Raw genomic sequence first — 27,136 nt, 5'->3', positions numbered from 1 at the left:
ACTAAAGCACAGTCACTGGTGTAATGCTCTTTCCAGGACCATATGGGCTAAGTGAGAATCCCTGTCTGTCACTAAAACCCATCAAGGAAAAAGCTTTGGGTCTTAACCATATGTAATTCAGAGCTTCGCCATAGTACAAGTTACAAAAGGAGCTTGGGTGTGAGCCATCTGGGACTCCCACCGCATAAAAGCAATACCTCAAAGCCCCCATCGTCATCCTACTTCCACCCCAAGATATGAAAAGTAGATCGTTAATGAGGGTCTGAAAGCCATATTAAAAATGCACTAATTAATTAATAGCAAGCTTTCAAACTTCAGGCACGTCTTGAAAAATTACATACCAACACCAAGTCACTCATTTTCATTTTTAAAGCTAAACGTTTGCATGGATACAAGGTGATGTAAAGTGTACATGACAAACAAGGAAAACTGGAGACACGAAAACATTTTATTTACATTTTGAGAGACAGCAGCAAAATGATATACATCACCAAGAAAGTGCTGACCTTTATTTGACATGTATCTCTATATTTTCTGTTAACTGTTTATTTACAAAATGAAAACTTTCATGCTAGAAGAATCAGAAATCCTCAGTGCCTGTTGTACGCTTCTCGTTATTCGACTTATGAAGGTGGGCGTTTGCATGAACAAACTGAGGTTAGTGTGGAGGTTCAAAGCATACATTTGTAAGCCCATACTGGAACTTGAGGTAAACCATAAAGTCCAATAATGAAATGTCATGAAACCCCCAACTTAAAAAAAAAAAAACAACAACTAAAAGGACAAAAGCAAAAAACAAAGGAGTGAGTAATTAGGTGTGGAAGTCAAAAAATGTGTTCCAAATTCAAAAAAGTGTAATTGCAGAGGTAACTTAACCTCTTTGATACATTTGATCATGTTCACAGTCAACAAAACACAACTCCACAGAGGAATGCATGGGCAAACAAAGCCAAGTTTACAGCTGAGCCTTTAATCCAAAAAAGCCTCATGAATGAAATTCCACCACTAAGTTCAGAAGGCTCATGCAGAGAGTAGGCTAAGAGTCAGTTACGGAATAAACACAACTTGTATGGCTACAGAACAACAACACCTTCATCTGTTATTACACTGACTAACAGAGCCTAACCAAGTTATTGCTGTATGTTGTCTGTTATGAGAATGTATATCTTTACTTTATATAGTGGTTTACAAATCCACCTAACAAGTGATAGATCCCTGGTTCGATTCCAGAAGGAGACAAATCCCTGAGGGTTTGCGTCAGGAAAGTCATCTGGTGTAAAAATCTGCCAAATCAAACATGTAGTTTCAGTGTGCTAATGCTCTAGACTTTTGATTATTGCGAGCTAAGCTTTTGATTCCTATTTTGACTTCTCTATTATTCTTGGACACTATGATCTCAGCTGTTTGGTTCAGCTGATATAGCTGTGCCTTGCTCTCTACCTCTCTCCATCTCCCCAATCAATGGTTTTTAGTATGCCCACACATAAGTCTGCATTTACATCAAACCAGTGTATGACTGTGTACACAGTGTATGACTGTGTACGTGACAAATAAAATTTGCATTTGAATTTGATTTGAACCACTGAGCAGTGCCTTGGTGAACATAAACTTGGACACATGACCTTTTGTCAGCTGATCTTCTACAGTGCTGTAGGCCAGAGTGGTTCTGCAGATTAATGTAAGCTTTCATGTTGTTCTGTTGCAGCTAATCTCAGTCACAATGTCAGGTCTGTGACATACAGACATAAACAGCCTTTGTTGTGTAGCTAAGATTGTAGCTGTGCTATAATCAAAGTCATTCTAGAACCTGCCACTCTACAGCTATCTTGGTAACATCTCTAGGCAGTTATTTCAGGTACAAGAACTTATCTAAATGAATGGAGAGAGAACCATAACTGCAATTTCAGTGATCACTTGCACACAAAAAGATGTTGGCAAAACTGGCCAACAGACCTGGTGTCTCATTTTAACCACAGACTATGTATGTAAGTATATAGCATGAAGTATAAAAGACAAATGTGCTGTGTGCACTAGCAAAAGGAAGGTTATCCAGTAATCAATAACAGCATTTACATCTAAAGACATGTAGGAAAAGCTGAGCGTCATCTGAGAAGCTTCTCGGGTGAGAGATGAAATGTCTTCAAGAAACGTATTAAACTACAGTCACTTTTCTTTCCAAGCTCCTTAGATTACCATGACCTGGGTGACTGACAACCTACACAGACAATACCATTTACACTTTCTAACAAAACATAACATTAATAAGCTTTAATAAGCTTGTCATCCTATGGATGAAGTGCAGCCGGTAACAATAGTCCTTGTTCTGCTGTGCAACTTTATGGAACTTTGTGAAGCAGAACCAGTTCTCCACCTGCTGCAGGTTTGCAACCACTTTGCTTAGACTGGACACTATTTTGTTCTCCAATGTGTGCTTTTCCCTTGTTTTGTATACATTTCTTCGGTTTGCTTTTTATTCCCACTGTTTACTCATTATATTTTATCAAAGTGCAGTTGGTGTGGAGCACATTGTACATGTACAATGACAATAAAGGGCTATTCTATTTTTTGGCAGAACAGGATCTCACTGCTATATAGCTGGAATCCAAAATCGTAGAGTTGGATTAAAATTATAACTTGCATTATTATAAGAGACTCTGGCAAGTGGCTGGATGACACTGAGAAGCAGTACACCAGCAACCAGCCAGAAAGGTGGCAAAAGGACGTCTAGTTGTATAATGGTCTATTACCCTCTGCTCCCTAATTCTATGAATTCAATTCACCTACATTTTATTTATATAGTGCAAATTCACAACAACGCCTCAAAGCGCTTTGTATTGGAAAACTATTAGAGAGAAACCTAACATCACATGACCAATTATGAGCATATAATTGTTGACAGTGGGAAGGAAAAACAAAATAGGGAACTATTTTGCATTTTGTCCTGTGCAAAATGCAAAATGTGGGGGGGGGGGAGAGAATGTAATAGTAACTAGGGCTGCACGATATTAGGAAAACCTGCGATGTGCGATAACTGATCAATATTGCGATAACGATATGACGTGCGATAAAATAAATAGCAAAAAACAAACAAACAAACAAAAAAAAACATCCTTCCCGGTCTCTAGAATTAGTTTTAAATAAACATAACTTAAATTATACTGCAAATTATCTCAATGCAGTTGTTCATCATTTTACCACTCACCAAGTAGTTATGATGCAAGTCAAAACTGGAGAGGAAACTTTACTGTAGTGCTGGTGTAGTTTTCAGCTTTGCTCAGGTCAAACATGACGGTCCAGCGGCATGTTTCGTACATTTGTGGAATGGCGACATGGGAAAAGTAGTTTCGTGAGGGGATGCGGTATCTCCGGTCCACTTTATGTATCAGACTGGTGAAGCCCTCTCTGCTAACTGTATTTATAGGCATCATGTCTTTAGCCAAAAAAATGTGTAATGGCCTCTGTTATTTCTTTGTAGCGCTTCGACGTTTTCTCATAAGGAGTTCCACTTGAAAAAGTGGCTGTTGGACTGCTGTGCTCTTTGTCTTAACATTAGCAACCTTTGTTTGGCTAGCCCTATCTTTCTGGAACTCTTCAAACAGTTCTCTGTGGTTGTATTGAAGATGATGGTGGAGATTAGTCGTGTTTCCTCTGGTGGTTGCCACGAGTGTTCGGCAAGTTTTGCAGAGCACCTGTGTTTGGAGAAGGTCGTCTTTATCAAATCCAAAGTACCTCCAAATAAGCGAGGTACTATTTTTTTTTCTTTTTTCTTTTTTAAGGCACGAGTTCATAGTCAGCGTTCTCGTCATGCGTCTCGCTGTCAGCCATTACAACTCTGACTCGTTGCTGCAGCGTTGTTCGCTCCCCACCTACGTAGGAGGCAGGCCTCTAATCCATTTGATTGGCCGTGAAGGGCTCTATACGACTGGTCAAATGTATAAAGGGGTTTCTTTGATTGGTAAATTCTTTAAAGCACGTGTGTAAACATTTTAAGGTACCCAATTATCGCAGTTTACGCCGTCTTTTGCGATGGGCCCATCGCACATGCTGGTATCGCGATGACAATAAATTTTCGATTTATTGTGCAGGCCTAATAGTAACCAATGACCAAATGCAGCAGTAATGTATAAACACAGAGAGTGAAAAGAGATGAGCTTTATTAAAAGCTTTATTAAAAAGAAAACTAAAGAGGGTGTCTGTCTCCCGAATCCAAATTGGGAGCTGGTTCCACTGCAGAGGGCCCAGAAGCTGAAGGCTCTGCTTCCCATTCTACTTTAAAAAAGCAAGCCTGCAGTCTGAGAGCAAAGTCCTCTGTTAAGATGATAAGGTACTATGAGGTCTTTAAGATATTGCGGGGCCTGATTACTCAAGATTTTGTATGTAAGAAGAAAAAGTTTGATTCAATTCTGGATTCGACAGGAAGCCAATGAAGAGAAGCCAATATGGGAGAAATATGCTCTCTCTTTCCAGTCCCTCTCAGGACTCTTGCTGCCAGTGGCGTGTCCAGCGGGGTGGCCTGGGGGGGCACAGGCCACCTCCCCAACCAGACTGGCCACCCCAGGTGCCACCCCAAAGGTAAAACAATAAAATTCAATCAAATATCAAATGTCCGATTATGTTTTCACGGTGAAGCTCAGACATCCGAGTGTAAGTGAATGCAGCATCGGCTTCTGCGCTATGTGCATCACGTTAGCAAAGGTAGGAGAGCTAAGCACGAAAGACACACTGCAGGAAACAATTTTTCGGTGAAAGAAAATGAGGACAGAATAAATGTCCCGGTAAGTAATATTGAGTTTGTTGAGTTTAGTAAACTTCGGTGAAATTAGAATACCAAAGAAAAAATAACACTTAAAGAATTATTGCAGCCATCGAATATATCAGACAGTATGCTACTGAGGGGAGCTAAGATAAGAGTTATGAGTTATAAGATATAATCTAAGTCGTAACATTGCTGTATGGAGCTGCAGATTTGGTTGCAGGTTAACATAGCTGGACTGGCCATCGGGCATACCGGGCATGTGCCCGGTGACTTATTTATTTATTTATTTTGTAATGGCATGAACAATGAGAGGTGGTGGATTGGCCAGATGCAGGTCGATGTGTAAAAATAACTCAGTTGTTTGGTGGTGGCTATGGCGGTGCTTCCACAGAGGCCAGCAGGTGGATGAGGGAAGGGGAGGCAGGAGGAGAGCCCCGAGGCAGCCGCCAGTCCGAGTGTCAGGTGAACTGAACTTCAGGTAAGAAGTTATGATCTGCAGTCTATCTGGGTCAGATATAAACCAAGTTTAGGTGGAGTTTATTTTCGTTGTGCTGACTTTTTACAGTCAGAATAACTCGTACTGCGTACTAGCTAGCATGACGGAGTTTCTACACAAAGGAGGGCACAAAGAAATACTGTTCTTTCTTATTCTCATTTAAAATATCTAGCTTTTATTAAATAATTATCTAAATCTTACAACCAAAGTTTTTATCTGACGTAAAACGTATAGAAATCATACATATACCAACAAGACAGTGTACATCACTGTCACAACAGCATTTGTTTTCATTCAAAGGCTTTATGGCTTTAATACCTGGTGGGCCAGTCTCTAGTCAAAATGCCCGATTTTCTGTCCCGGTCCAGCCCTGCAGGTTAATACTGGCAGTGTCACCATGCCAGCTGACTGTATTTCATCATCAGCCAGTGTTGTTCTTGATCAATATTACCAAAGTTTACCATAAGGCAGCATAGCAAGTATTTACTTGCTTTCAGGTTTTATTCAAATATTAGTCTTTTCAGTTGTTTCTCCACTTTTTTCCTGTTTCAAAATCAAACACCAGTTTGTGAGAAGATTATCTTCTTTTTTTAAATAGGCAGATAAAGTTTTGCAATGGCATTGGCTAATTTGTCAATTGTTTGTTACAAATGTTTGTATTTTAATATTCAAAAATGTTTTTGCCCAAAACATATGTGCACTATATGTCAGTAAAAATACTATGCAAATATTGCTGTCCTTGAATGCTGAGTAAACACTGACAAAGCACTGATTGTATCTCTTGTACTTTATCAACGCAGTATCTAAAAACTTTGCACCGTAGTGGTTAAAATCTCATTCTAATAAGAGTTAAAAGCGCATTCGGTTATTAGGTTTATAGGGTTATTGAATTATGGTTAATGGTTGGTAGAATTTTTTTTAAACATTATCTGCCACCCTTCTCCAAATCTGTGCCCCTACCTGGCCCCCCCAACAAAAATTTTCTAGACACGCCACTCCTTGCTGCAGCACTCTTGAGCAACTCGAGGCTTTTCAGAAAGCTTTTAAAGCGGCCTGATAATAACGAGTCACAATAGTCCAACCTCAAAGTAATAAATGCAGAGTTACAGTTTCAGCATCACTCCAAGTCAAGATGTTTCCAATTTTAGTGATATTGTACTGATAAATGAAATCAGTTCTACATATTTGCTTAAGGTGCACAAATGGTAAAAAACGACAAACATGAATCTGTGATTGGCTGCAAACTGGACACATTTGAAGCTGTGGTGGTAAGAAGGTCAGAGGACAAACTATTCTCCATCCTCTGAAAAACATGCTGAGAACCTTCTCAAACAGAAACATCTTTTATTGTTTACTGTGATGTTGTAAACTTTTTTGTTGTGTTTGAGAAAAGAGAATATTTTATTGCATAAAACAGTGCTGATCGCATTTTTCAAACATCTGCTTTGGCAGCTGACTGTGGGGCTCGGTACACCCGGCTTGGCGTGGAAAAACAGAGTGTGCGACTCCAGCTTCTCTCTAGTCTGATGACTCAAACAGGCTCTCCCTCACTCTGTCATTTAAACAGTGCTTTACAAACCTGAACATTGGAGCTAACAGCTGGATTTTCCTGTTTCAGTGCAGCTGAGACAGGAGACAGACAGTGAAAGTGGACGGTACACCCTCGGTTTAACACAAAAACTCATTGTTGCAGGCAGGGGCAGCACAAAAGTGACCCCTTAAACTGATTTTTATTCCAAGTCCCCCTGTTTTCCCCTGAGTTATTGGTCCTGTTACTATGCCTGTGAAGGTTCTCAGTCAGTCAAGGAGCTTGGAAAGAGAAGTGTCTGGACTTCTTTAAGTTTCCTTATTGATCCTCTACCTCGTGTGATTAGGTAGAGGATCAATAGGGGGTCCATGACCCTCTTGGGGACACTCCCATAGGGATTAAAATCTGGGACTCGCCACCAATTGCTCTTAGAACTGAAGAAGCTTCTCCACTGAGAGGTGAAACGTCTTTAAGGAAATTTAAAGAGGTCCAGACGCTTTTCTTTCCAAGCTCCTTAGACGGTTCTGTTACTAGCTAGACTTACATTAGTTTATTTTAGCTATTAACCACAACCAACCAATGGTGTCACGTTCTGTACTGAGAGAAGATGGCGCTACACATTTTTTAGCACTTATTTCTTAAATCCAGCTTCACAGAGTTACATTCATGGCTGTTTTTGAGAGCAAGGCTCCATCATGTAAATGAGTCTTTACACATGAAGTGTTTCAGGTCCACTTTAAGCATAATTAAGTACCAAAGAGTGCAAAGCCACTTACCTCAGTGTTACTGGATGTAAGAGAACATATGAAAGTTGCATGTATACTTAAGTGATGATAATAACGTGCATTTACCTTCCTTCATTTCAGTATCCATAAGAGATGAATTTGTCCACTATAATCAAAAGGATACAATGCTTTATGGTGAACTGAGTATACTGTGTATTCATTGCTCCCGAACTTTACCCGTTATTTGCAGGGATTTAATTTCTATTATTGTGGCCCCATCCCTAGGGACTGTAACGGTATAACCCTAACCCAATATTCCAATCATGTATCTATATATCTATCTATCTATCTATCTATCTATCTATCTACTTAGCACTTTTAATTCTTATTCTCATTTTTATTTTCATGTCCATCTAAGCTTAATTTATAACAGTATTTATAACAGTATGTTTGCACTGAAGCACCGCAGCAATTTCCTAATGTTGTAAACCCGCTCAACATTTGGCAATAAAACCCTCTCTGATTCTGATTCTGACTCCACTACATTCATGTCACAATTTTAATTAATTCATTTACAAAATTAAGACACAGAAAAGATCTTACATCTCCAATAAGCTACTTTTCTTTTTAATTATTTTACTAATTTGGAAGTTAATTTTGATATTCATTTGAGCTCAGATGTTTATTTTAGAAAACAAATCAACATTGATTATAATTATAATCAGCAGATCAGTTCGTGACAGAAGTACTCACTGACTACATCAGTCAAATACAGCTTTGATATTAGGAGAATGCAAGAGTTATCAACATGTAATGTTTAACACAGACTGCTCTCTCAACTGAATTCTCCTGATATATTACCTCAACTGTGAGTTACATGAATTCACACAGCCTAGTAATTAAAAACGTAAACAGTAAGTAAGTTAATGCAACTCGAACTGGATTTCCTTATTCGGTTAACACTGGTTTAGTGCTTGGCGGTGACCAGCACGTGTGAGGCAGACACTGACAGTGTATAATACACTGTAATAGTGCAGGGTGTGTGAGTGTTATTTTCTGACTTGGGCCAACCCGAGTTGGTTGGGCGACCAGACCAGTTCAGAAAGTCTGGATCAGACCCGACAGACTGCTTTGAGCACATTCTCGTGGGATTACTTGCATTTTTTTTTCACTTACGTGACATTTTCAATACAAAAATCAGAGATGTAAAGGTCTATTTCACGACATCCGTGCTTTTACATGACCTCTTCCACCACTCGTATGGGAACAGTCCCAAAGCTCGAGCAGTCGTGCCAAATAAAAACAGAACTATTTCTGCTAGTCTAAGCTGAGTAAGATAAGAAACATACGAAACTAAACATAAACTCAGCTAAATTTACGTTTAAGTGTGCCATGTTCTTACCTTCCGAGCTCTCTGCCGGGAATAACAGTGTAGTGGTCGGCGAAAGGTTCGTTGTGGATGGCGGTTTGGATTTCGGACAACAAGCCGCTGACACTGCGGCTCTGGCTCGGTCCAGCTGCGTGGTTGTGATGAAGGCGGCTTCTGCTTCTCGAGTCCCCGGCAAGCGGGCATTCGGGGATCATGGCGTCGATTAATTGGACCGGTTAGTTGGCTAACGTTAAACACTTCAAACAACGGTCAGCACAATTACATTAAATGACGCCGCTTACTATTCTCCGAACGACAACAGAAACCAAACAAAACCCAAAACATTAGGGCGACAGAATAATGTCACGTCTTCTAGGCCAAGCTTCAAATTATTAGCTCAGTCTAACATTGTAATAAAAACACAGCTGGAGAGCTCATTTTGATCACTCCACACTCAGCGTCCTGCCTGTCAGTCCCTCAACTTGCTCCTCACTTAGAAGCTGAACCGGTGCTGCGTTTTCTGTAACCATGGTAGCACGTGTTGATTGACAGGCGTGCCTGCCAATCGGAATGGGTTACAGAGAGAGAGGGGGAGAGACTTCTGTGTTGATCGGCGAATTAAAAATTAAACGTGAAATATATAGCGGGACCAGTTTTCACGTCCCTTTTAATATAAAAAAATGCATACAATGTATACATTTCTATTGCTTTTAATAATAAATATTGATAGAACTGTAAGTCTCTTAAAAAGCAACACAAATGATATGTAAACTACAAAGAACAAAAGCAACAGAAAAGCTAACTTAACAAAAGAGAAATAAAGGCACGCAAGTAATTACACAAAGAAACAAAACATGTAGAAAGAGACGAAGAAGATTAGAAAGAGAAACAAAGCATCTACAGAGGAAGGCTCAGGAAGAAGAGTGGATGGTTGGTGGTGGTCCTTGGCTAAGATACTGAATGATACACTCATCAGAGTGTGAATGTGTGTGAACGTTATACAGAAAGCCCTTAGATATAGAAAACTGTTTATGTTGTATAAAATGCTTTTTGAGTATTCAAGTAGAAAAGTACTTTATAAGAACCAGTCCAGTTTTTATGTTGAGTGGGGAACTTCCAGGTGGGTTTTAGGTCTCATATCCAATACCTTCTTACCTGTATTCAGGGCACACATGAATTTGAGGACTATCTCTACTTAATATGTAATATAAGGCTTATAAAAAATAAAAACCTTTTATCAAAGATCGACAGTGAACCTTTTCATTTTTCACCCCTTTGTCTGTAGAATGAATACACACAGCAGTAACAAAGTGACCATTTTATTAAGATCCATATGGTAAGGTGGGGCAATAGAACAGCCTGAGTATTTAGAAACCTGTTCTCAGTCAAATATGAACTTTAACATTATGTACATACATGTATAGTAACCACACATGAAACTGGAAACAAAAGAAAATATCCATGTTTTAGTGTCACCACCTGGTCTTCTCCTGTCTACTTCTGATCAATTCAAACACACACACACACACACACACACACACACACACACACACACACACACACACACACACACACACACACACACACACACACACACACACACACAAAACAGCAGCAACAATTTTCCACCACCTTCCCTGTCAGTAGACAGCCCATCATCATTTACTTTTCCAATATTCTGTTTAAACTTGTATAGCTTCTATCAGCACATTTACAGATAAGTGTTACTGGAACATTTGTAATCATTCCTTTCCCACAATAAATATCAGTGTTATGATGTATGCATTCATCATATCAACCCAACAAAAACAACAAATCAGTAAGCTCTCTTTACATGTTCACCAAAGCACATACAAAAATCATTAACTGCCCAAAGAATAGAGTGCTTCCTGGATTCATGTGGCTCTGACATTTCTAACAGAGTGAGCCACAGCTGACATTAACCTCAATAATGCCACCAGCAAAAGTGGTGAACAGAAAAAGAGGAGCCAAATGGGAACAAACATCACAGTTTCCCCGCAGAAAACCAAAAAAAATCAGCCAGCTTATTTTAGAATAGAAAAGACACAAATAAGAACCCAAAGGCTTCAAATTCAAAGGCAAAATCTTCCACTGATCCTCCTAATTACATGATTACAAAATAAAATAGAAAGAAAACATTCAAGGAAAGTTTCAGGACTTCCCCTTGCTTATAAATACAATACTGTATAAATAAGAGTACAAACGATTGTAGAAAAAGGATGAGGAGAGCAACTAAATCACAGCCTTGTCCTTGTGTGTGTTGGGATGTGTGGACAAGATGTTGCCACACCAAACAAAAACTGGAGTAATTATCGATCTGACTCACAGAAGTGTGGGTAATCTCCAAAAATCTCAAATTTGTGTCAAAGTTCTTTGGATTCTTCTTTAGTGGAACCTATCACTGCAGTTTTTCTCCTCTATACGGAAGCGAATTCATGACAGTATTTTAAATGAAAATAAAAAAAGTGAAATTCTGGAGATATAGTCAGCTTTTCAAACATCACACCATGTTGGGAATAAAGAAGCCTAAAATTTGACAGGCCGCTGAAGTCAGGGATCTTTGCTATGTGTCAAACTTTGACATGTAGTTGATTTGTGAGTAACAACAGTGTTGACCCAGGGTGAGTTTGGCTACAAGTTCAGCATTCTGTGATATCTGGGCCATATCTGATTCACACCACATTTGCTGGCACCACAGCTGAGCCTTAAACTCTTCCACCAAGTCACTGGTGACACATTGGGGGTTAGGGTTAGGCTTGGGTTGAGTTTGAGCTGCATGCTAAATAGGCAAAAAGTCAGACACTAGCAGATGACACGTTTTCAATGAAGTCACATAGTTTTGGCATTACAATCATTCTGGGTGTTCTAAGCAAGCACAAACTGTACAAAAAGGGGCGCATGTTAACCAACCCTAACTCTAACCCTAGATTGGCTGTCAGTGACCCGACAGCCCAAATTAGCCCCAAATGTGATACCTGGAAAGTGATTTCAGCCAACTCATCTCACACACGTCTACTTGAGTTGCTGATGGTTCATGAAGGTGAAAAGTTCCGCTGTGGTGAAAATCTTTCACACGATAAGATGTGGACAATTGACACACACATCAGTCCTACTCTGGACCAGAAGGTGGATTCTATCCCAGCATGCTTTGGGTGGACGATAGAGAAGCACAGTAAGACAATGTAGAGTGGCAACAATGACAAAAAAAAAATCTTGCTTTAAATACCTACATCTGCACACAGCAGGACACAGACCAGTGAGGGCCAGGTTAGGGAAAGATTGTCACTGGGTAAGGGTATGGTGGGGATTAGGCAATTAAGTAACGACAGATTGCATTTTATTAACCCTAAACACAAACATTAAATAGAAATTCTTATTTCCTATGTCAAAGTTTGATGCTCTGTACCCATAAACCCAGTCTAGACATAAACCAACGTCTGCTGCTTACACTGCAAATCTGACTAAACTAACAATGTGATTGAATATATTTTTATGTATACTTTACCACCACCCTCTGGTGGCTATCCACCTAAAGCTTTTTGGAAACCGGCCTGACTGAGTTGCACCAACTCTTCATTTAGTTAGGTAAACTGGTTTTGAAGAATGACAGATTTTTGTCCAAAAAATTCCAGTGGATAATGACAGAAATATTTTCTTGGTTAAGAAAAACACAAGTCAAGTCAAGAACACTCTCACGGAGGTAGCTGTACCATTGTCAAAAGCCGCAAGTAAGTGACGACTTAATGTCTTTACACGGACACTGTGTATAATTTAAATAAATATTCTGAGAAGTGAAGATATGCAGAGGTTCACCAATCTGCAAAAAAAGCACATTTACAAACTGTGGAACAGTTTAAGACCAGCGTTCCTCAGCGTAACATTATGAAGACGCTCAATATCTCATCAAGAGTACACAATATCATCAAAAGACTCTGAGCACCTAGAGAAATCTCTGTTTGCAAGGGTCAAAATCAATATTGGATGCCTGTGTTCATGAGTTAAAAACAATCCTTATGCTGGAAATTACTTGAGTTTGTCCAGTTCTTTGGGGAATTCATATAGGGCGCTCAGGTGGACTAATAGGGACTGTATTCCTAAACACTCTGTTGCTCCATTTTCTCTGTATCCATGCAATTTAAGTATGTGCTGCCTTCTCATTTATTTATTTTTGCATATTTGTCACACGACAGGTTCCAGATCATCAAGCAAATGTTAGACAAAGACAGCCTGAGTAAATACAAGTTGCACTCTTTAAAGTATGATTTGATTTGCTAAGGTAAGAAAGACAGCCAAACCTACCTGCTCACATAGGAACAGGCGTTGCTATTTAGCTAACATTTATCGACATGCTCACACGGATGCATCAGGGACAAATTGGGGTTCAGTATCTTGTCCGAGGATACTCCCACATGCAGACCGGAGGAGCACGGGATCGAACGTCTAACTGCTAGATGACCCGCTCTACTTCTTGAGCCACAGCAACACGTTCTCACTCCACAGCCACCCCTAAATCTGCCAAGTATTAGTATTATGTTTGTGCTTTGAAAACTGTTGTGTACCTTCTATGCTTAAAATAAAAATAATGGCTTTTAAACCTTATTTTGGGGCAAAGTTGTCAGACCTTTTAAACTTTTTTTTGCATTCACAGCTCTTTACCCAATTATTTTAAACGGCCTTGGATGATTCCAAATAACTCCCAGGAGAATTCCCAAAATGCCTGCCAGGTAGTAGGAAGTGAATTTAAAGACTTTCATGTTAGCTTTTTCTTTTTAAGCTGTTGGTTTTGTTGCTTTGTTCACTTAGCTGTATGCCAGTTACACATGGTGGTTAGTGGGTATAAATATTTAGTAACAACTAATCTCTGTGCAGAAACTGTCATTGTGCTGCAACCAGTTGTAGTTTCATCTTGCATAAAGTGCCACTTAGCAAACACAGGGCTAAGTTTGAATTCATGAACAGCTGGTGCAACTGGCTTCAGTATGAACTATAGATTCACAAAAACCTGAACAATTAATCCCAACACTTAGAAGCAGAACAAGAGATCTCATCTTTCTCATTGCACACAGTTGTCTTCCCTGCAAACACCTAGCATTTATTAGGTATGTAACAATTCTCTAAAAGCACAGTTTGGTTCAAACCTTGAATTGTCTTTAGAGGGGAGCAATAATAAAAATCAGTGACAAACATTCTTTAATCAGAAGTGGATCAAACAAAAACTACACTCCATGATTCAGAAGTGTTTCCAGTTCATTCGTTAACTGAACTGTTCCACCACTGGAGTCGTCGGCTTTAACTGGGAATTAATAAAGTTTACAAAAAAAATTTCCGGGAGATGTAAATGGACTACAATATTGTGCACGTCGTGATGTCAGTCATGGGTTTCAGAAACATTCAGAAACCTGGTGCTTTGACCACTGACAGCAAGGTTGGAGATTTGTGTCTAGCCTGCGACAAACATACGCAACTCCACAAGAAAGCATTTTTGCCAACTTTTCTCAAGTTTTATGAACATTGTAGCTGTACTTGAAATGGTAAAACACACTTTGATGTGTAAGCCATTAGTTCTCTGTTAGCCTTACAACTCATTCAACAGTTAGGTTGACAAAAGCCTACAGCTTGGGAAGAGTAGCTACAAGTGTATCTGTCAAATCCGGCGAAAATGTGTCAGATTTCCAGCCAGCTTTGATGCCTCCTGGTTCTGTTTATATTTGGCATTGCTTATATCAGGCTAGTTATCTGCCCACAAAGCTACATCCATTGTAAATACAGTAATCAGTGACTATTACCAATTAACCTGACTTAAAAAAAACCCAAGGCAAATGACTTTCGTTTTGTCAGTACTACCCCCACAGGGCATGTATGAGGCAGAAAGTAACTGAGGCACAGCTTCATCACTCAGCTAGAGATGCAGGCAAGGGGCTGGAGATGTCAAGGGTGCACTGCAGTCAGTCAGTGTCTAAAAGAATATGGCAGACTGTGGAACAGATTGGAGTAAAGGTCTCAACTATTGCATATGTTACACCTGTTTGTCCCTTTACACATCACACATTTCTACCAGTAGGGCCACATCAGTTCAGGGATCTGTTACATTGGTCTGAGGCCACTGGAGATTCCACACGCTGCTCTTGCACTGGTCACTGTGTTTGAGACAGCAAAGAGTTAAATACTGGAGTACCGGCTCCATACAAAGAGCGGCACCAATGGTGCATGGTCAGAGATGACAACTTCGTTTGTGGAAGACTCGAACAAGAGTGTGAGAAGCTCCCATTCAAACAGCCAGACCACAGGCTGAAAGCAGAATCCCACTTTAGTCCTCCTTAGCCATCTGGAGAGCGTCCAAGTATAAATTCTGTCGTGAAGAGTCACGAATCACGGAGCTCACGTAGCTTGGTTTGACGTAATCGCCCTTAGTCTCCACAAAAGGAATCCCAGAAGCCCTTGTGCTGGAATTGATGGCTGCTTTTGCATTCGCAATACTTGACATCATTGCCTCATCACTGAGCTCTATGCAACATAGAGTGTCTGTGGAGTGTCTGTGTCCAGTTGTTGTCATCACTTTAAAGGGAGGCACAGTACCGGAAGCTGTGGACTTCCAGGATGAGTATCAGAAGCATGTTAGTACTGCGGAGTCTTTAATTGCAGGGAGGGCCTGTCTTTTTATGCGAGTACAGCCTGGATGCTGTGAATGTATATTTCTTGATTTCCAGTGTACCAGACTACACTTCACATTGCTTGAAACAGAAACTTCACTGCTTTGTGGCTTGCCCATTATTGACATTCATTTCATTTCCAGATGTTCAGTAGTTTCTGAGTTTCTGAGCATGTGTTATTCACCTTGTCTTCAGTGCAGTTTTCTTTACCTGTTGGGAGTTTTTTGAGTGATAATCAGTCTTTCTCTCTTAATTGTCTGCAGCTCGTCATATATTTGCCTTAACCTCTTATTTCCCATTGTGCTGCAGTTCTGTTAAGTCCTCAGGCAAGTTCCTTTTGGGCTGCTGCAGTCCAGACAGATACATATTGGTATTTGTAGTATCTCCACTAAAAAAAACAACAACAAAAAACCCAGACAATTGTTCCTTTGGCTTCAGGGCTACTAAACTTTGCATTAAACTGATTGAGGTGTTTTTCTCTTGAATTTAAACTTGCATTAGACATTCTACATGTCCACAGCAGGAAACCACCTGAGGATTTGTGTAACAATCTTTGCATACATCTTTTGATAAAAAGAAGATTTCTGGATCAAAGTTTGCAATGACTGTAACATTTTTTAGAGTAACTAATAGTATTTAATTCTATTAACGGTTTTAACCCATTTCTTTCATTTCTCTTTCCGATTTTCTTTCTACAGTAGCTTGTGATGGTTATTAAATTATTATTTAAATATTTTCTGTCTATTAAAGATAACTTCCAGCATGTCTCCAAGCACATTGCTGTTGTTATTGTCATATGGAAAATTACTGTTTTCAGTGTTACTGTGTTGCTCATATTGTTCTTATTTCTGTACATTACTTTTCACCTGTTGCTGTACTGAGTATAAACACTTTGCTTTTGCTTTTATTAGCCAAAGCATTTTCATTGTCGGATGAATTGTGGTACATGCAACAAAAGTTTTTGATTCGATTTGACAGACTCATTCTTCAGGTACACACAGACTGATCAATATTAATTATAAAAAAGTCTTTGTAATTGTTTCTTATTTTCTAATGATTTATAGAAAAATAAGTGCTGTGACGCCGTGAGTGTTGCGTGCAATCGTAAAGATCCTCATGAGTGACAGACTCTGACGCACAGAACCGTAACAGTGACAAACATACTGTGTATCCAACATGATCAGAAACATTTCCAGTACAATTCCGGGATCTTTAAGACAGGTTAGGCTGCGCTCCTTTCACATTTTGGCCCAGCCAGTGTTGGACATAGAGGCGTGCAGTGTTTGATTTGTCTGTCTCACTCCAGACCAAATGTGCTGGTTTCTTCCACAGCAATGAGCAGTTTCTCATACAGCATGGTGTACGAAGGGTAGGGAGGCAGGTCGAGGCGGTTAAAGCAGGTGTGAGCTCTGAGAAATGAGAGAGAGAAAGAGACAGACATTTTAAACAAAATGGAGCTTGTCTTTTATCCACTTTAACAAGTACATTCCATAAATAGAGCTGAGAGCCAGAATATACAAGAGGTAGACAAGCAGACGAGCATGCTCATTAGCCTCCTTTTCAGCTGGGCTGGTCCCAACAGTCTCTAAATTAAACCCACTTTAATAGACAAGATGATGTACAAATACTACGTGTGAATAAAGGAGTTATTTGAAACAGATTAAATGTTGGTGTGGCAGTTTGCATTGTGCATAACACTGCACGCACATACAGGTGTTAGCTAGCAGACTAGCTTTGCTAGCGATGCTAGCAGCAGCAGCCCGTTTTCCTTGCAGGCTAAAATCCATAAACCCATGCAGAATGTGGTTACTACAGTCAAGAGGTTACATGTCATTAGGGCGACCGTGGTTCAGGGGGTTGGGAAGCTCATCTTGTAACCGGAAGGTTGCCGGTTTGATCCCCAGCTCTGTCTGTCTTGGTCGTTGTGTCCTTGGGCAAGACACTTCACCTACTGCCTACTGGTGATGGCCAGAGGGGCTGATGGTGCGATATGGCAGCCTCCATTCTGTCAGTCTACAACTGTAGCTGCCTCCACCAGTGTGTGAATGTGAGAGTGAATGAATAGTGGTATTGTAAAGCGCTTTGAGGGTCTTGAAAAGTGCTATATAAATCCAATCCATTAATATTATGTCAGATTCATCTGAAATGGCTGACACGTCCCACAGAGATGTGGTGCTATCTGCAAGGTAAAAATCTCTGGCTAGCTGGGGGTGACCATGTAAATTACAGAACAAACAGTCAATGTTAAAATACTTAAACGTCTGAATCTGAAATCTGAATGTGTCAGCTTCGTGTCTGATCAGTTTTCTATAAAAGACGGATGAGGCCGTCCAAAAAGATCAGCCCTAGAAATGCTTATGTACCATTTACAGATAACACATTATTATTCTGTCTTATCCTGTCCACCTCCCCTCATTTCCACCTGTTGCAACACATGTATGTCTCTCCCTGAGCCTGGTTCTGCTGGAAGTTTCTTTCTCTTTCTGTGTTGCTGAGTTCTTGCCCACAGGTTTGATTGTTGGAGTTTTCTCTCTGTTATCGTAAGGTCTTTACTTTACAATATAAAGTGCCTTGAGGCAGCACGTCTTGTGTTTTGACGTCATATAAATTCAGTAGAACTGAACTGAATTATCAGCGCAGTGCAGGCAGTACCATGAACATTGATAGCCACATACAAAATGAGTCTTTTGGAGTTACACAGCTGATTTAAAAACAGGACCGTTCTGAAGAACATCTTCTGCATTACTGCCACCTACTGGATTGCTCAAAGTTGTAATGCCCAGATTAATGTAACATTCAATAAGCCAGTGACTGTTGACTGATATATTAACTGGTCTGGAGCAGTGAGATGTGTAGCTGGTGTAGCTGCATCAAAAATAACACGTAAAAACACTTTTACATGACAAGATTGACTGCCTAATAGTTAAAGCTATTTAGATGTAGTGGAAAGACAGACAACTAATGGTGCAGAGGAATCTTTTAGTTCCTTGAAAGAAAGTTCCTGTGTCCTTTCAGTGCAAATACTACTACGGTGACCTACGTCGGAAGTGATTTTGAAAAACTTAGGAGGCTGTCAATTTGAAGTATCCCACGTCTGAAAAAGGCTGGACACAGTCCCATACACACCATGTCCACACTTCCTATTATTAGCTGAACAACAGAACGATGTGAGTGCTCCAGGCAAGCATCAAACACTGGCACCTTTTCCCTCCTTTGCAGTAAAACCTGACTCTTGCATACTTTCTGCTGAGCACTGCTTGTTTATCAAATTAACATCTGACTCCAAGGTCGGAGAACAATTTCTCATCTAGCTGCACTGCAGAGGTGGGAGAGCCAAACAGCCTCTCTGCTGATCAATGTCAACACATTTGAACTGTATATCCTGTATACAGTGCCTCAACAAAATAATACACAGCTGCAGTCAATCAAAGTCCAGGTACTTTGAGATGGCAGACAGTTTTACTGCAGCTTTGATGTCAAGGGAACAACCTTCATGACCTCAGGTGACTTTATTACACCCAAAATCATGTAAGGCAATCGGTATTTACAGATGCCGCCTTGAGGCGACTTTTGTTGTGATTTGGCGCTATATAAATAAAATTGAATTGAATTGAATTGAATAGATACTGACATCAATTACAAACATGTTGTTTACATGTGTTGGATTTCAGCAATACGTTAATAATGAAAACACAAGACACTGGACAAATGTTACGGTAATATAAAAGATGCACACTATGTTGAGATGTAACCAGCTCTTTGTAATTCACACCATCTACTTCATCCCCCACTCACATATCTGCATTGAAATGTAGTAAACCTCAGAGATGGTCAGGCTCTGGCAAGATAATTACATGGAGTTAAATGACTGTTTTCCATCTACAGACTGGGATGTCTTTCAACAAGATGATGACATGGTAGAGGCGTTTACAGGGTATATTCACTTGTGTGCTGACACTGTGTGTCAGAAATATTCATTACTATCCAACTATATCCAAACAACAACCAGCACAACTCCCGAATTAAAACAATGCATTAGAATAAGCTTTCCAAAAGAATGGGAAATGGAGCTGAAAGCAGTTTAAAAAGACCTCAAAGGAAAATTACCAAAAAAGCATCACTGACGAATCAGAGAAGACTTCTCAAGAAAGAAGTCAGAAATACCGCATGTTGTAAATGAACTGGTCCTATGACAGCGTACTGGAGAAATGTGTCTATCTGTTAGTTGAACCTCAGATTCAAGAGGAACAACGCAGTTCCTTATCCTGGTCGTGGAACAACAGATCAGTTCTTAATCCTCTTGAGGACATTCGAGAGTATGTGGGGGTTTGTACAATCTGTCTACGTGTATTTTTTGGACTTGTGGATTTCTGGTGGGTGTTGGACTCTCCAGGATTCCCCTTTGTCGCTGATTCTGTTCATGGTAGAACAGGTACAGCCAGGTGGATTGTCATAAAGGTTCAGATTTTAGCTAAATAGGTTTTTAGTTCCATCATTTGGGAACTATTTTTACCAGCTCATAAATCTACATTTTGGTGCTGAAGTGCCATCCTCCTGATTGCTTGTTTTAAAAATACACACATGCAGGCTATGTAGAAAACTGTGCTGTGTTGTTCCTGGTGGCCAGGATGAGCTCACTCTACTTGAACCATGTTCCTTACTGATTGTAAAGAACAGGTAGGAGTGCAGAAGAGGACGAGATACCTGGGTAGCGATGTCACTTTGCCCCACTTCTCAATGCAGAAGCGCCGGAGGCCATTCGAACCCCGCAAGGCGGCAAAGCCTTCGTAGGGAACGCTGGATGTCCCCGTGACAAACTGCAGCAGACGGAGGCGTTGCTCATTGTTGAAGCGCTCCACTGCAGCCCAAAACCAGCGCATCACTATGTGGCCGTCATGGTAACCTAGCATGTGTGACATCACATTTAACTAAGGTTACACACATTGACCAACACAAAACAAGCAATGCATTTTACTGTGCCATTTTCTGTTATTCATTTGCAGTTAAAATAGTGGCAACCCATATTTGACTTAGTCCAAACTGCTCTAAAACTTGGTTTCACACAGGATTTTCTACTGTTGTACAGCTAATATACTCATTTCTGTGCTCACTGTGTAAGCACAGAAATCCCACACACCTGCTGTATTTTGTTTACGAGGGGCAGCCATTCTGCAGAAAGTTGGCTTAACGTGAGCCAATGTAACGTGAAGACTGGAGCTAAACCATCTTGATTCAGACAGAAGACAAACTCATAATAATCCTTAAAAGGGATTATTTTGGGAAGAGCCCCAGCATAAAGGTAGTAGTGCTAAAGAACAAAAATAATGAGCTGCAAATGTGCAAATATCAAGGAGTCAATATTTCTTTCTATTTTCTTTGTCTAACACACCTCCTCTATACTCGGTGTTGTTTCTCCAGTCACCGAGGTCAATCTCCACCGTCCCAGCAATGACCAGCTCCAGCTCCCGTGCATCGAATACCGACACAAGCCTGGAGTCCACCACCTGGAAAGGAAGGAACAAAAGGTTCAGTTCTTTGTGCTAACATTTATTTCCATGTGTGTATTATGATGCTTTGGAGGTTGCAGGCACTGACGAGTTGTTGAAAACCTTGTGTTGTTTACCTCGTAGAAGCCTCGGACCAGCGCCTCCGTCTGTTGCACCACTCCTCTCTCCACCCTCCACTTGGCCATTCGCTCTATATAATCCTTCTTGTTCTTCTCAGTGACTTGGAGGTTGGCGCCACCGGACTTTAGCTCACGCTCCGTTACCTGGCATCACAGTTAGAAGAGTAAAGAGGTAAATAACAGCAGTGTGGAATGTCAGTGACATTATAGCCTCGACGGGTGAAAAACAAAGAGGAAATGAGCAGGTGTTAAACTTTACTCCGCAACAAAATGTAAAACAAATCACATTTTAATTGGCTTTTGATGCTCTGATTAAAAAGTGTTCATCCATCTGCCGCGACTGGTGGTGGGTCAGTGACACACTCAGATGGACACACACACACACACACACACACACACACACACACACACTGACCTGGCCAAACACCTCCTCGTTGACAGTGAAGGTTAGGTCGAGGATGTCGGTGATGTCGTTGTCTTTCATCCACTGTAGAGACTGATGAAACTCCTCATCCAGATACTCCAGATCAGACAGGTCCGTCGCCCTGAGACAGACGCAAAAGTCAAAGACTGACACACAACTGCCACGCTTCACTTGTTCCTCAAATGTTCATCACTAACACACATTAGCTGTAACTGTTTCAACTGAACATAAACCCGTGAAAACACATGAACAATGCTGCAGGTGTGTACGTGTGTGTACTGACAGTCTGAGCAGGGCCTTGTAGAACGGTCTAGTAAAGAAAGCGTCCAGCAGATACTGATGGATCAGAGCCAGGCCCAGGATGCGACCACTGAAACGGAACCTGGAGACACACAAACCCAACATTTGCTTCAGAATCACACAAACAAGCCCGGGTGGCCCACTGGCTTGGTGGTGTACTGTCACATTATGGAAAGAAGGGTCTAGATTGTAATCTCATGGTCGCCTGGGACCTTTCTATGTGGAGTTCGCAGGTTCTCCCTTTACCTAATGAGTTTTCACCAACAGTGCAGAGACATGTTAGCTTAATTAGTGTTTTTAAATTGGCTGACAGCAACTTTCTTTCACTGTTGTACTTAACTGATCACAATTTCAAGGCAACCCAAGTCTTTTAGGGGCACAAAGACAACCTTTGCTAATTGGACAGTACCTAATTATTTGGGAACAAAGTGGTTTCTGCAACCCTCACCAGATTTAGAGTAATGTCCAAAACACCAGGCCTTGAATATATTTGTATGGTTCCTCCTACTTTTATTTCCGTGTGCATGATGCTTATTTTTTGTCTCAGCATCCTGATTATCATGCACGACGCTCAGAGCAAGGATCAGCTAATAGAAAGATGCTGATGATGCCTGTGTTTTCATAAAAAGTGCATGTTGAACAAGACAACTATGGAAGGCGTTCACTGTTGAACGACCACAGGGAACGAACGAATGCTGCTCCTAAAGTTTATGTTAGGAGAAATCCTGCATCACATGTGAGGGAAATACTGAAAAATGGCGTCCTTAGGTAACATATAGCAGTGAGCCGAGGGCAGTCATGTCTTGGACTGAGACTTTCTTATTGTCTTCATTATGACAGGACAGCCCACTTGCCACGGCACTTTTAAACGCTTCTGCTGTGGACAGACGACTGTTTCTGAAGCATGCTTTAAGAACCTGTCTTATGTCAGTGACAGCTTTTCACATATTTCATTTCATGCTTGTTTGTTCACATTGTAAAATGTGTAAGGAACTGAAAGGTTATGGCATTCATTGTGTGTTCCCAGTCAAAACACTCATCTGTGGTCTGAATATATTTATAAAAGAGGCTTTTTATTATTTTCAATTCAATTCATTTTTTTTTATACAGCACCAAATCACAACAACAGTTCCCTCAATGTGCTTCATATTATAAGGTAGACCCTACAATAATACATACAGAGAAAAACCCACCAATCATATGACCGCCTATGAGCAAGCACTTTGGTGACAGTGGGAAGGAAAAACTCCCTTTTAACCGGAAGAAACCGCCGACCGAACCAGGCTGAGGGAGGGGCGGGGCCATCTGCTGCGACCGGTTGGGGTGAGAGAAGGACGTGAGTATGCATCACACAGCTTACCATTCCAGATGGTTCTCAACAAACGCTGACATGGGGCTGATCTGCACGGTGTAGGTGTCATTGGCTGAGTATTCAAACAGGCCGTAGTATGGATTGAATAGCTCCTGAGACAAGAGGAAGAAGAACTCTCTGGAAGGACCGCTGTAATCTAACCTGAAGAGAGAAGATGCAACTTCAACTGACAATACAGGCTAATTCTGGACTACTAAACGGTGTTTAAGTAGTCGACTGTGAACTAAATACGACTATTGATCGGATTTGTGCTGCACCTGAGTACAGGAGTGAATGTAAGCATTTCTGAAGACGCCAGTGCTGCCAGAGCTAAGCTGCCAGAAACTGAGAGGTCACTGAGCGTGTACCGCTGGCTCTTAATACCGCCATCACACGGGGCCTCTACCTTCATGCATGAAAACTCATTTTCTGCGCTGAGGAAGATTCTAACTGCGGTGCGTGCAGTCACGGTGTGAGCTTGTGGAGCACGTCCTTGGTACACTTTGTGGTCATGTTTCTAGATGACAGCACATACAGTATGGCCGCATTACGCATTCTAGTTTTCAGTGGATTCATCTAGTGATGCATTGTAGTTGTATGTGTGTAGTTGGCATGGATGAGCACATGTCCAGTGTTCAGTTAGTGTTTATACCACTCAGCTTCTTCCTCACACAGTTTGAGGCTTCTACAGTGTGTGACAGCAGTATTGTAGGCACTGCAGTGGTACGTCCACGGTCACCTGTTCGTGTTTATTTGTCTTACCCCTCCTCCCCAAGGAACGTGACATAGAGTTTATTCCTCTGCAGCTCTTTGCGTGAATATGCCATCACTTGGTTGAAGGTTCCTTCCAGTAGATGTTCTCTCCTGATGAGCAACCTACAACAAGCAGGACAGCTGAAACGCACCGATATACCCCAAAAAACCTCACCACTGTTTAAGCAATGCTGACACATTCATACAACATAAGTATCATTTCTAAAGGGGCGCTCTGTTTGATTACTGAACAACACATTTAAAAAAAGAGGACTTCACCACTCTCCTTTATAGCTACGACCATGTCTCCATGGAGTAGACACAGTGAACAAATATGTCTTTGGACATATTTTAAAGTTGCATCAGGACCTATGCTGATACATGTGCAATGTAAATAAATACATATTATGTCTAATGGGCATCAAACTCTGCCATGATAAAATGAGTTGCGCCATTTGGGTCTTACTTCGATTCAGTTTTATTCATATAATGCCAAAAGTTACCTCAAGGGTCTCAAACCTCGAGGTAAAGAACCCCAATAATAGACAGAAAACCCCAACAATCAAAGGACCCCCTATGAGCAAGCACTTGGCAACAGTGGGAAGGAAAAACTCTCACTTGATCTTTCCTGGCCCCTGGGCGTATCCTTTAGCTTCTAATTTCCTGTAGAAGTTTCGCAGTTTGGCTTCAAAGTCTCTGCGGTAAGGAGCTGGAGCCCTGGCCCTCTGCAAGCCTGCACACAGAACACAAGTTGCATTACTCTGCCAGTCAGTAAAACTGCAGTTACAGTTACACTCAGCCAGTTATGTGAAGGGAATCACCATGTAGTCCACCAAACAGTCTAACAACAGATTATGAAACCCTCTGAGGCAAAACCTTTTTCAAAGGAATGCCAAATAAAAATGACTTGAATGAAATGAACTGGTTTCTGCATACAAACATTTTTTCTATGTAAGTGTTTTCTATGTAACACTCACTCACATGTAGGTCTCCCAGATGGACAGCAACTTGGGGTTAATATCTTGCCCGAGGATATCTGGCATACAGACTGGAGCAGTCCGAAATCTAAACCATCAGCCATCCAATTAGTAGAGTACCAGCTCTTCCTCCTGAGCTACAGCCACCACCGTTCTGCCACCCAGTTCTTCTGCATGTGTCACACTGAAAATATGTGCTTCTTGCACAAGTTGGGAAGTTGTTCTACCAACTTTGTTCAAAGTGGGAGGCAGGGTACAGCCTAGGCAGGTGGCCAGGCTGTCACGGGCCTATTGACTTTATTTCATATCTCACTGCTAAGAAACAGCAGTCACTAGTCTTATCAAGCTGTTAATCACTAGAATCCCCTTTACAGTAATAACTGCAGCACGGTAAACAGTCAGCTCTATTAGATATCATCCAGCTGCAAAAAAACAACCCACACTTGTTCCTCATCTTGTACACACTGTGTGATAACATCTGCTTATTCTTACTTGTAACACAGAAAAATTAAGCACACGTTTTTCTTGCTGAGGTTTGGGTTTTACTCTCCTGGTGGCCACTGGCTAACACCTGGCATTTATGGTGATACAGTGTTTCCCAGATTTTTCACTCTTCTTCTCTTTGCCTGTGTGAGTTTATTGCTAATCGGCTCTCGTTTTACTTCCTGTCTTGTCCTGAAGGATCGTTTCTGTGCTCACCTCCCTTTGTTCTTTTCATGCCTGCATTAGTGTCTGATTGAATTTACCTGTTCTCTTTGTTCTTTATTATTTAGTCTTTCCTTCTGCTGACTCACATTTTTTAAAAATGATTTAGTGTAAGTAAGTTCATTGGCTCTTCCTGTCACAGTGTGACGTGGTGTTTAATTAACTGTGAGGCTAATTATAGTTCCTTGTTTTTCTACCCATCTGCTGGCTCCTGCCTGCACATTAGTTGCTCTCATCTGTGACAGTCGAGGCTTTTGCCTTCATTCATTTCCCTCCTACTCCAATCTTGGTGCTAAAGTTATCAAATTATAGCAAAAAAATCCTTTCCAGCATTAAAGGATCAAACATGCTTCAAGGGTCAGTAAGAAGTAAGAGTAGGCAGCGACGGGTAGTTCTAACGGTGAATGAGTGATATGAAACGGTTCAGTGCTCATCGTTTCAACAAAGACAACAGCACAACTAATGAATGAAACACATTTACAGACCAGGCTTCCCTGCTGTGACCTAGTTTCCTTTTATAGAGTCTCCCATCAAGAACACGCACACCCCAAATCACGCTCACAAAAACACTGTTGAGGCCTGTTAGAAGTCTGCTGGAGCTCATTAAGATAAGATTAGAGCAGCATCGCATAGCACAGCAGGTTCTGTCATACAGTGTGTCTATTATGAGTTGTCACTGTGTGTGAGTGTCTATTGTGTGCACTGTGATGGGCTCAGATTTCATCACCTGCATATGTGATCAGCTTTTCTGTGTTTTTTGCACACATGGTTGCTTCAAACAGCAGGTACACACAAGCACACATCCATGAAAATACCCGACAGCAAACACCTCCTGCTGTGTGATACAGTCCAAGAATTCAGTTTTGTTGAATGAAATTTTATTCTTTAAATAGAATTTTTACTTAACACTACTTAGCGTGCATGCCTGTCTGCTAGCATTAGCTAACAACGTAGCACTCCTACTTCTTGTCCCAAAAAAGTGAAAGAAAGAAAAAGAGAAAGTTTTGATAACCAAACATTAATGTCGAGACTTCAAATGAGTCTAAAACCAATAACATCACAGTGGTTATGTCCATCTTTTATATACAGTCTACTGTATTATGGTCACCTGTTATTGGTGAATGCCACATGCATCCTGTTCCTCCATTTCTAGGCTGGAATGCTAAACCAGTAGCATATCACAGATCATACCAATGTAGGGACATAAATAGGTAGTTTCATGGTTACATGTTATATGTCACAGTTACTATAATGTCAAGTGCTTCTTTTTCTTTCAGCTGCTTCCTTTAGGGGGCGCCGTCTCACCCTATCCCCAGCACCCTTCTCTGTTACACTAACCACATTCATGAATCTTATCTGTGTTCTAAGGCCCTAAGGCGCTCGCTTGACATCCGTAACTATACTTCATCATCAACACTGTCAAAGCAAACTTTAAATCTGTGGAGCTCTTTCTCA

The 27,136-nt window shown here is 40.8% G+C and overlaps 2 protein-coding genes across 6 annotated transcripts in view; both read right to left on the bottom strand.

Annotated features, from left to right (window-relative positions):
- The window catches only part of stk17a (serine/threonine kinase 17a), a 37,235-nt gene extending 27,826 nt beyond the window's left edge, over nt 1-9,409 (bottom strand). The window contains exon 1 of the mRNA XM_086305398.1: nt 8,908-9,409. Coding sequence (XP_086161524.1) covers nt 8,908-9,089 — 182 coding nt within the window. The 5' untranslated portion in view covers nt 9,090-9,409. The remainder of the gene's footprint in view (nt 1-8,907) is intronic.
- A 774-nt stretch (nt 9,410-10,183) lies between these two features.
- The window catches only part of hecw1a (HECT, C2 and WW domain containing E3 ubiquitin protein ligase 1a), a 98,877-nt gene continuing 81,924 nt past the window's right edge, over nt 10,184-27,136 (bottom strand). For all 5 annotated transcript variants that reach the window (XM_086305392.1, XM_086305395.1, XM_086305391.1 and 2 more), the window contains 9 exons: nt 24,618-24,732; nt 24,009-24,122; nt 23,256-23,408; nt 21,879-21,977; nt 21,587-21,716; nt 21,169-21,315; nt 20,935-21,049; nt 20,250-20,448; nt 10,184-16,954 (listed from right to left, as the gene is read on the bottom strand). In XM_086305392.1, the coding sequence (XP_086161518.1) occupies nt 16,843-16,954; nt 20,250-20,448; nt 20,935-21,049; nt 21,169-21,315; nt 21,587-21,716; nt 21,879-21,977; nt 23,256-23,408; nt 24,009-24,122; nt 24,618-24,732 (1,184 nt within the window). In that variant the 3' untranslated portion in view covers nt 10,184-16,842. The remainder of the gene's footprint in view (nt 16,955-20,249; nt 20,449-20,934; nt 21,050-21,168; nt 21,316-21,586; nt 21,717-21,878; nt 21,978-23,255; nt 23,409-24,008; nt 24,123-24,617; nt 24,733-27,136) is intronic.

This window comes from Aulonocara sp. 'chitande type north' Nkhata Bay, linkage group LG9, assembly GCF_057382095.1.
Source record: "Aulonocara sp. 'chitande type north' Nkhata Bay isolate Kocher_YH1m ecotype deep benthic linkage group LG9, A_spYH_male_GT1.1, whole genome shotgun sequence".
NCBI classification, from domain to species: Eukaryota; Metazoa; Chordata; class Actinopteri; order Cichliformes; family Cichlidae; genus Aulonocara; species Aulonocara sp. 'chitande type north' Nkhata Bay.
This window is presented reverse-complemented; position numbering and strand designations above follow the sequence as displayed.